The 10,632-nt window shown below is 43.7% G+C and overlaps 1 protein-coding gene across 1 annotated transcript in view; it reads left to right on the forward strand.

Moving 5' to 3' along the window:
- LOC124776637 (toll-like receptor 2 type-2) overlaps nt 1-6,432 on the forward strand; it is a 109,840-nt gene extending 103,408 nt beyond the window's left edge. The window contains exon 6 of the mRNA XM_047251726.1: nt 4,189-6,432. Coding sequence (XP_047107682.1) covers nt 4,189-4,443 — 255 coding nt within the window. The 3' untranslated portion in view covers nt 4,444-6,432. The remainder of the gene's footprint in view (nt 1-4,188) is intronic.
- The last annotated feature ends 4,200 nt before the right edge of the window (nt 6,433-10,632 follow it).

Below are 10,632 nucleotides of genomic sequence, written 5' to 3' on the forward strand. Positions count from 1 at the left end.
TCAAAAAACTTGTGCCAAAAGTGCACTACTGTTTTACAAGGCCCTTCTGGTCTGACACAGTTCACAATTGAAATTCGTCTTTTGTAAATCCTGGAGTCATCTTTTGAGTGCAGCTTGGCAAGATTAAATGTTGATGTCATCCATAACGATGTATGCTGTCAGAATACAAGAATATGGAAGATCATTTCGATGGGAATAAAGATTCAGTCGGCTATGAAAGTTGCCTTAGCTTGTTCCAAAAGTTTCTGCATAGGAGAAACTGACAAGTATAATCTGGGGAAATTTTGTGAACAAGCATGGACATTATTTCTTCCACATTTCTGCCAGTGTATACTGTAGACGTTCAGAATCAAAATTCTAGAGATGTTTAAGGTGTAACCCTATCTTGTTGTCAAGAACTTGAAACAATGCAATGAAGCTAGCGTGCGCTTATTGTTAATAAACTTATGTTTCATTGGAATTTTAGGTGAAATGTGCAAAAACAGATGGAGGAATATTCGGGACTCGTATCAGAGAAATAAACGAGAAAGAAAGCTTGGAACAGGTTCAGATGCCTCAGCAAAACCAAGAAAATGGGTTCTGCTTGATCACTTGGCTTTAAGAAACCTACGTTTCGTGGCATTTTAAATGAAATTGTCAAGAGCATATGGAGAAATATTAGTAACTCATACCGGAGGAATATGACATAAAATGGTTTCAGTAGGTCCAAATGTGTCAGCGAAACAAAACAAATGCATTCTCTATCGTGTGATGACCACACGATTCTCGTTGCGCGTCGACAGAACTGCCGGCTAGTCGCGACGCTCCCGGAGATATATGAGCCCAAATCTCGGAAACGGAGATCGATATCAATCTGATCTCAACTTAAAAAATAATTTCGATATGTTAGCTTCTTTTCATCGGCAACGATGTATGACCTAACGTGAACCATACGTAAAGTAGCCAGCGACCACATTTTTCCCTGTACACAATTCAAATTTTATGCAGTAGGTTACTTGTAAATTAAGTATCGGGATAACTGTGACGAATATCGGAAAAATAGACACCTCATTATCAAGCTGTGATGTGAAACTGTAAGATACGCAAACATCAATTTTTTGTGCCTTTTACTTTCCTCACAATTGATTGAGAAGTAATATACAGCGAAAAAAACACGCAAAACCGGAAGAGATACTTTTCAATTTTTTGAAGTAAAAGGAGAATCTGTATCGAAAAACTAACTCTGGGAGCCGATGTAACTTTGTTGCATTAACATACAGTATTTTTTACAGCAAGAAAATCGAAATTCTTATTTTTCTTATGTATTTGAATCCGCCGCCGCCGACCGGAGCTTGGGAAACGGCGACGACTCCAGTCGTGTTGCGGCCGTGTCGCCGTCTGCCATGGTGGGGAAAGAGGAGGGGGCAGCGTCGCAGTCGCAGCCAACTGTCGCGTCTTGCACAACGTAACTTTACTAGGCAAGGTCCTAATGGAGGTGGTTTGCCGTTGCCTTCCTCCGACCGTAATGGGGATGAATGATGATGATGAAGACGACAAAACAACACCCAGTCATCTCGAGGCAGGAAAAATCCCTGACCCCGCCAGGAATCGAACCCGGGTCCCCGTGCTCGGCATGCGAGAACGCTACCGCGAGACCACGAGGGCGGACATGTAATACAATACTGTCCCCGTTGTCCTGCGTGTGAGGTGCAATGCATATTTTGAGCAGTTGTTCAGCTGGATTTCCTTTGATCCAGGGTCCACTGTCGATGGTCCTGTGTACACTGCACTCGTATTCTTTCTTTTTTTTTTTAATTTGTGACTTTTAGCCTCAAGTATTTCGGAATTTTGCACTGTGTAATTGTCGATGTCGTTGGTTCAACACGGGAACACGTAGGTGCCGTATGCTGCGGGATCAACAATGTGCGCTGAACGGCGTGCTCTGAAACAATTACGCCAGCAGCAGCAGTGCGCTCTGTCGTCAGATCCGCCTCAGATCGCCGCCACTCGTACTTTGCAGAACAGGCTAACCTCCGACCTCCGCGTTCTCTAGTGAGGCATGGTCGTCAGACATCTTGCCGCTTAGTCTTGTTTTCACCGTATTTCCACCACTTTTGATAGATGCTGACGACAGTAGCACGCTAAGAACTGACCATCTTTTAGGAAGTACTCACTCCCAGATGCCGGGTCGTAAAAGTATGTGTTTTTTTTTTTTATAGTCGCTTCATTAGTAGATTTCTCCATTCGGGACCCATATCGACTCTGTATCTAAATCTGACAGAAAAAGAGACTCTGGTGCTATTTGAAGTACACCAGCGGCAAGACACAATCAATACCTTCATTAGGCCATTCCAGTGGTAATCTTACTGATGACAGCGGTACAGAAGCGGACTTCTTAAACACAGTTCTCCGAAATTCCATCACAAAAGAGGACGAAGTAAATATTAAAGAATTCGAATCGAGAACATCTGCCAACATGAGTAACTTGAAGCAGTTATCCTCGGTGCAGTGATGTACCTTAAAACATAAAAGCAAGTCTTCCGGTCCGCGTGGCATGCCACCAAGGTTCATTTTAAAGTAAGCAGATACAATACCCCTATACATAGCATTCGTATACAACCACTCGCTCGAAGAAAGATCCGTACCAGCAGACTAGGAAGTTGCACAGGGCAAACCAATACTCAAGAAAGGAAACAGAAGGAATCCGCTGAATTACAGATCCATATGACTAACGTTGATTTGCAGTACGATTTTGGAACATATACCGTGTTCGAACATTATGAATTATCTTGAAAGTAACGGTCTATTGACACACTGTCAGGACGGATTAAGAAAATACAACTAGCTCTTTATTCGCACGAAGTAATGGGTGATATCGACAGGGGATCTCAAATTGGTTCCATACTTGCAGATTCCCAGAAGGTTTTTGACACCGTTTTTCACACCAGACATAACATCAAATTGCATGCCTATGAAGTATCGCTCCAGTTGTGCGGCTGGATTCATGATTTGCTGTCAGAAAGGTCAATGTGCATAGTAATGGATGGAAAATCGTCGCCTAAATCAGAAGTCATATCCTGCTTTCACCAAAGAAGTTTTAAAGGCCCTATGCTGTTCGTAATCTACATAAGCGATTTAGGAGACAATCCGAGCAGCTCGTGTAATAAAGTCCCCAAGAGATCAACACCAATTGTAAAACGACTTAGACACGATATCTGCATGATGCGAAAAGTGGCAGCTGTCTCGCAGAAAATAAAAATATGAGGCTATTCGTTAAATTTCAGGTACACGACAAATCACGCAAATTTAAAGGCTCTCAATTCGACTAAATACCTAGGAATTACTTTTACGAACTGCTTAAATTGGAACGATAGCATAGATAATGTTGTGGAGGAGGCAAATCAAAGATTACGTTTTATTGGCAGAACGCTTAGTCTACTAAATAGCCGGTCTACACTACACTTGTTCGTCCTCTGCTAGAGTATTGCTGTGCTGTATGGAATCCTTACCAAATAGGACTGACGGAGTATATCGAAAAAACTCAACGAAGGGCAGCTCGTTTACTATAATCGCGAAGTAGGGCAGAAAGTTTGACGGCTTGATGGCAGTCATTGAAACAAAGGCTAGATATTCTCAAGAAATTTCAGTCACCAACTTTCTCTGCTGAATGTGAAAATATTTTATTGCCGCCAGCGCACTCAGGGACAAACGATCGTCATAGTTAAATAAAAGAACTCAGAGCTCAAGATTAAAGTGTTCATTTTTCCCATGTGCTGTTAGAGAGTTAAATGGCAGAGGAATAGTGTGAAGGTGGTTCGAAGAAGGCTCTCCCAGGCACTCAAGTGTGAATTGGAGAGTTGTCATGCAGATGTAGATGTAGAATGATTCCCCATTCGTCTGGACTCCGCTTATATAATTTTCTTATCGCTCCATGTGGCTACAGTGCCACCAGGCAGCATTTAATTTCGTGGTTGGCAGTGGTCATTATGTTTTGTCTCGTAAATGCAGCTCGCACGGCGGCAGTGGCATACCACCTCTAATGGTACCATGCTAGTAAAGCACTGTGATGTTCGGAGCAACCCTCATGTTGATGACAGCCTCCATATGCGTATGCGATTGACGGAGTGTATTGTTAAGAACTTGGTATGAAATGCACCTTTTTACTAGCAGGTTAATGGAGAAGTCATGAGTGTACGCTGGTTGTTTCAGTGGTGCATGTGGGAGATGGACCTGGCGCACCACCGCACGCTGGACCCGTCGCAGCGCGAGTTCATCATCCTGCTGGAACTGGAGCCCCTGGAACGCTCGGCGCTGCCGCGCCACCTACGCTTTTTGATGGACACCCGCTCGTGCGTACAGTGGCACCAGGCAGCCGACAGCGACCACCACCAGCAGGCACTGCGCTCTCTCAAGCGGGCCTTGGGGCCAAGCCTCTTCCCCCGTACTGAGACCACTGGCTGCTGACCACGAGGGGCCTCCACCTCCAACGGAATTCCAGCTGTCTTACTGCGCTTCACCAAATTGTCGTTATATGGGGTGAAAATTAATGAAACCGGCAAACAGGAGGGGCGGATTCCTAACTGGAAATGGACGAGAAGAGGTCCTACGAACACATGTCCAGAAATGGACGGTATGCGTGCAACGACAACAAATTGTCTCGGAACACAGTACAGTGCTGCATCGCATCCACGTCACAGATGTTGACAGTGGCCTCCACGGGATGCAATGCATGCGTTCACACGTGACGTCATGGACTGCCACACTCTTTTGCACGTTCTACCTCTCATTGAATACTGTTTCAGATATCGTGAACACGAAAGGTCTGCACATGAGGAACTGGTTCAGCATACGCTTTTCAGATGCCCCAAGAGGTTGACGCTGACGCTGAAGCTGAAAAGACGAGCCTATCCTTGGCTCGTGGTGGTGCAGTTTAGACAAAATTCGTCATTCTTGCGGTTCCTGTAAAGAGAGAAGGATATAATACCATTCTTGTTGATTGGTCCTAGCTGGTGTAACCTGGAAAGCCCCAAGAGGTTAAAATCCAAAGAGTTTAAGTCCGTTGATCTAGCATCCGATACTACAGGGCCTACGCATCCTGTCCAGCGTCTGAGGATGATGTTGTTGAGGTGTCGGCGAACAGTACCGCGGAAACTGGGAGTTGCTTCGTCATGCAGAAACCACATAAGTGTCGTATTGCCAAAGGCACATTCTCAAATAGCCCAGGCACAGTATTCCATAGAAAGTCCAGGTATGTCAAGGCGTTGAGAAATTTATGTGGTCATCAAGAATCCCTGCCCACACATTGATGATGAACCGATTCTGATGAGAGGCCTCAACCATTGCCTGAGGATTGTCTGTTGCCAACAGATGACGATTATGCAGACTGATGATGCAAGTTCTGGTAAAAGTTGTTTCATCGGTAAAGAGGACTGCTGACAAAAATCCTATAATTATGACAGTCTGTTGCAAAAATCACCTACAAAATCCTTCCCGTAGAGGGAAATCCGCTGATAATATTCCTTGCGCGCACTGCAGGTGATAGGTATAGTAGCGGTTGTCATGCAGGATACACACAACCGTTGGCTTAAACCACGTTGGCGGGCCACTTGCCTGGAGTTTATACCAGGGTTCGTTTCAATATCCTGTAGAAGCTGGTCCTCCAGATCTGGTGTAAGCACATTCTCCCGCCCTCGTGCACGCTCGTCTTTCTGAAAAAGACCCATGATCACACAAACGCCTAACAGGGGCCTGAAATGTTGTATGATGTGATATAGCCGTGCTGCCTCTCGACCATTTCCATCTGATTGGCTATACAGGAACACCATCTCGGCTTGTTCCCGACAAGAATGCCGGACTGTTTTGCTGCTTACAGTACGCTGAGCCCACCACAGCTGCAACGCACATGGAACATGTTCATAGGACCTTTTTTCCTTCATTTCCAGTCAGGAATCCGTCCCTGCAGTTCATCGGTTTTATTAATGTTCAGCTTGTGTACAGGACAAGCCAAAAAAAAAGAAATGAGAAGGCCTGACTAGGGTAGGCCGTCGAACCGACCCGAATCACTATTGTGGAGCATCAGCTATAAAACGACAGCCAATTTGCACCGACTGTGGGAAAGTTTGTCCGGTAAACGAATGTATTTGGGTATGTCTAGCAGAACTGTTTCTGCAGTAGTGCTGTAATAACAATAACGATTAAAAATACTTTGACTACATAATTGTTCGCTGTGCATTACATAAGTACCTGTTACTACGCTAGTGTAATTTAAGATAAATTAAATTTATATTGGAAATATGAAGAGACAATAAACTCCCTTTCCATACACAGTTCTGAACACTTGTTGGGAAGGATGAGCTCATTGTTCTAATGCGTGCATGGTGCAATTGTACAAGTGTTGGGGCCTGCCAGCGCTGCCTATAATAATAAAACAAGTTTTGAAAATGTTCCATCCAATATGCGTTTCACTAAATTCCTTCTGAGTGTGTAATCACGTTTAAACTACCAATAGCAGCCGGCGTTCATCAGGGTGACTAAGACTGCCTGCATAAGCAACCAAAGTATGAAATTGTTTTATTACAACCATCGGAAAAATGCTCTTATCTGAGCACAAAAAAGGCAAATATGCTCCTGTTTAGACTCTGCCTGGAAAGTATGGTACCAGCTGCCTCATTCTACTTTCCTCAGCGCCTTTAAAAATTTGGCAAAAAATTTTGGTATGCGAACATATTCGCACTCTTTTTAACATGCAGTTCACCTCTCACTCCCATAAGGTCCCTAACTGTAACTCGTTCACATCCACTCGTCCATCACTGTAAGCCGCTCATACTAATCCACTCCCATTCTCTCATTCTCACTCACTCAATTTAGCCCAACACTTTGCCACTGTCTCTTTTTGTCTAACTCTTACTGTCTCATAGCCACAGTCTCCTTCGTTCTGTCCTACTTCTGCTGTCTCCTCTTATTGTCATTGTCTCCCTCTTGCTCTCTCTTACTGCTGCTACTTCATCCACTCCTTCCCTCTGCTGCTGTCTCACTTCGCTGTCACTTTACCTCTCTTCTTCGTTGCCATTGGCATAGACTCTGTCTTTCATTACCACTAGCTCTCAACCACTTCCACTTTCTTCTTCTCCTTATTTCTCTCCCACTGGCACAGTATCCTTCACTCTTTTCCCAGCACTATTCTCTCACTGCTAATATGTTCCACTGCCACTGTGTCCCTCCCTTTCCCTCACTGCCATTGTCTCCTTCGTTCTTTCTCTACCATAACCACTTCCAGTGTTTATACCTCTTCGTCTCTTTCCCACTACTACTGTCTTCTTCTACCTTAACATAAAAAACGCGAATATGTTCGCATGCTACAATTTTTGGGAAAATTTTTAAAGGTACTGAGGAAGATAGAATGAGACAGCTGGTACCACACTTCTCAGGCAGAGTCTTTTAAATAGGAGCATGTTTCCCTTTTTTGTGCTTCGATAGGAGCATTTTTCCGCTGGTCCCCTTATTTTCTGTGCAACAGCAGAGCATGTCGCTCATATGAAAAGAAGTTTATGACTCAACAAAATATTTATAGTTTACTTAGGTGAAACGAAAATAATCCAAAACTAATTTTATACCTTAAACTGTATTTTACGTGCACAAAACGTCTGCAAGTACCTCAGTACTACAACATGGAGTTTCCAGAAGCCTTCTGATGATAACGGAGCCACCCTGCAGCATATTTCTTCGTGCTCCGCACGTAATAAACTACGTTTACGCCTCAAACCGGATTTTACGTGTACGTGAGCCTCTGTATCTCGGAAAATTTTCAAGGTTGTCCGAAGTTGGGATCTTCGGAATATATTGTAAAAACTTAAGCCATCTGCAGTGCACAGCCGTGCTGGAAATTGTGGCTCGTTTTCGTACTAAGAAACTTTGTTTTTTGGATGTTTCTCGATAATGGATAAAGATTTTTGAAAACGGGAAGATGGCACTTCTAGAGAATGGCACTTATGTTAAAATCTGAGAAATTTTCTGTGGTTAGTTATTTAGATATCCGTTGTTGGCGGCGAAAAAACTGTGAAAAACCCTTTTTTCGGGTTTTCTCAGGAATCACTCAAGAACTAACTGGTGAACTGAATTGTGCACCTTCGTAATGTTTTGCAGTACAATTCTATTGAGGCACTGGATGACAGTAATCAAGCAGTAGGTGCTCCTAACTTCAGACTGTAGAGAAGTACTGCGAAGAAGCCCACAGTCATAAATACACTGAAGAGCCAAAGAAACTGGTATAGGCATGTGTATTGAGATAGATATGTAAACAGGCGTAATATGGCGCTGCGGTCTGCAACGCCTATGTCGGGCAAGTGTCTGGCGCAGTTGTTAGGTCGGTTACTGCTGTTACAATGGCAGGTTATCAAGATTTAAGTGAGTTTGGACGTGGTGTTATAGTCGGCGCATAAGTGACGGGACACAGCATCACCGAGGTACCGAATCCGGTAACAGATCAAACCTCCGACATTGCTGCTGCCGGAAAGAGATTTTTCATCAGAACTGTGAACAAAAAGAAAAAAAAAACTTAATCTCCCACTCCTCACTCAAGACCCGATTTTCAGAATACCTACGCACTAGAATAACAGCCACAGTAATAACCAGAATCGCCGCGCGGAGTAGCGTGGTTTGAGGCGCCATGTCACGGATTGCGCGTCCCCTCCCGCCGGAGGTTCGAGTCCTCTCTCGGGCACGGGTGTGTGTGTTGTTCTTAAGCCGTCTGCACACGGAACGTGCTGTCGAACGTTAACGTTGAGCGCGCCAAGTTAACGTGCTGTTGAACGCTCAGGAACGATGCGACCTGTGCGTACGGTACGTGGGCCCCAACGTGGTATACGTGATCGCAACGCACTTCAGAGGCAGTTGAAGGATGTTTATAGTCCGTAAATCACACTGTTTACTCATCGGGCGCGCGTAAAATTCCCACATTAGCTCTATTAAAACGCACATTTCCTCCATCGTCCACGAAAAGGAAAGTACCGTGTACAATCAATAAGGACATAGGCTTATAAAAGTTCCATTACAAACAGTACAGTACAAATTTGGAATACTTCTCCGCATAAGATAAACATTATTTCATCATTCCCACATTTTATTAAAACCCCAAGGTTAGTCTTACTTGATCACTGTTTCTACCCAGTAGCAGAATCATTGTAACATGTGAATAACGAAGCGTAAAAGAAAAAGGAGTAAAATATTTTTATACAAGTAGCGCAAATTGTCCTGTGGATTAAGTCAATCGAACAAAGTCAAAAAAAGGTGAATATATATTTACATAACATCAAACATTATAGGATATACTTATATTAGAGTAATAATAAAGTATCAGAACCTAATAAATACGCGAATTTTAGGAAAAAAATTGGAAGTGTTAGGACACGAACCACCGCCCCGACAAGGAATCATTATGCTTTGCTAAAAACGTTAATCGTAGATAATTATGTTACTAATTGAAATTTAATTATAACTAATTGTACCAAGGACAATGCGTTTTTGGTGGATCTTCAGTGTGTCGCTGCCTTCAAATAGCCTACTCTCATAATACACGAGTTACAAAAATTCTTTTGCCACGAATATGATGTTTCTCATTATTTTATTGGAACGAATCACACAACTAACAACGAGTTCTCCAGTGATTCTCAATTTGCTGGTGCTCAGAAACGGCATATATATACATATAGGCTTGAAATGAATGCCAATATGGCGCCTCACAACTCTCTGCTGAAGGGAGACGGCGTGCGTGTGACGTAGGTGACGTTGTGCCATCTCATTGGTCAATGCTCAGACGCACGCTCACAATATCTGACATGCCCGATATTGCTCTGCACGTACGGAAAGACTCCCGAACGTGCTATTCCACGCTATGACGTCAGAAACTCGGCACGCTCAACGCTCAACGTTCGAATGCACGGTCCGTGTGCCGACGGCTTTAGCGTAAGTTAGTTTAAGCAGTGTGTAAGTTTAGGGACTGATGACCTCAGCAGTTTGGTACATTAGGAATTCACACACACGCACCCCCCCCCCCCCCCCCCCCACACACACACACACACCAGCGCGAGCGGCCCGCTATAACCAGAATCAAAACGAAATTAATAGCCACAGCAGCGATCAAAATGACAACCTGGTCGAGAGCGCAAAACTAAGGAGAGTAAACCTGAAGAGAACACGTAGAACAAGTGACTACCCAACCAGTGATGTCTCCTCGAAGTGGAACGGCAAAAGCCCGGTGTAAATCAGACAGTAAGAAATGCCGTCTGCAACTCCTATGCAGAAATAACGAAGTCAGGTAGACGTGAAGACTGGAGACCTGCTGTAGACGCTGCTCCCAAAGGTACTACTGCCAACCAGTTCTATAGTAATTATTAAAATATGAAGTAAATTTGTCGGCTCTCTATAAAGAGCTTCCATTGTGTAAGACAGAGACGCCGTTGCAAATACAAAACCTAGCTTAAGAGTTCCATCTCAGCCTGTACTTGAATATTTGTGAAGCAACTAAAGAGTTAAAAGGCAGATGAAAGTATGAACAGAAGGTAATCAGTTGGGAGCAGCATATAAATTTAACAAATTTGTGTTGGTTGACATCATGATGTTAGACAACATTGAAATATTACAGACTTTCAACCAACA

The sequence above is a fragment of the Schistocerca piceifrons genome, chromosome 2 (genome assembly GCF_021461385.2).
Source record: "Schistocerca piceifrons isolate TAMUIC-IGC-003096 chromosome 2, iqSchPice1.1, whole genome shotgun sequence".
Lineage (NCBI taxonomy): Eukaryota > Metazoa > Arthropoda > Insecta > Orthoptera > Acrididae > Schistocerca > Schistocerca piceifrons.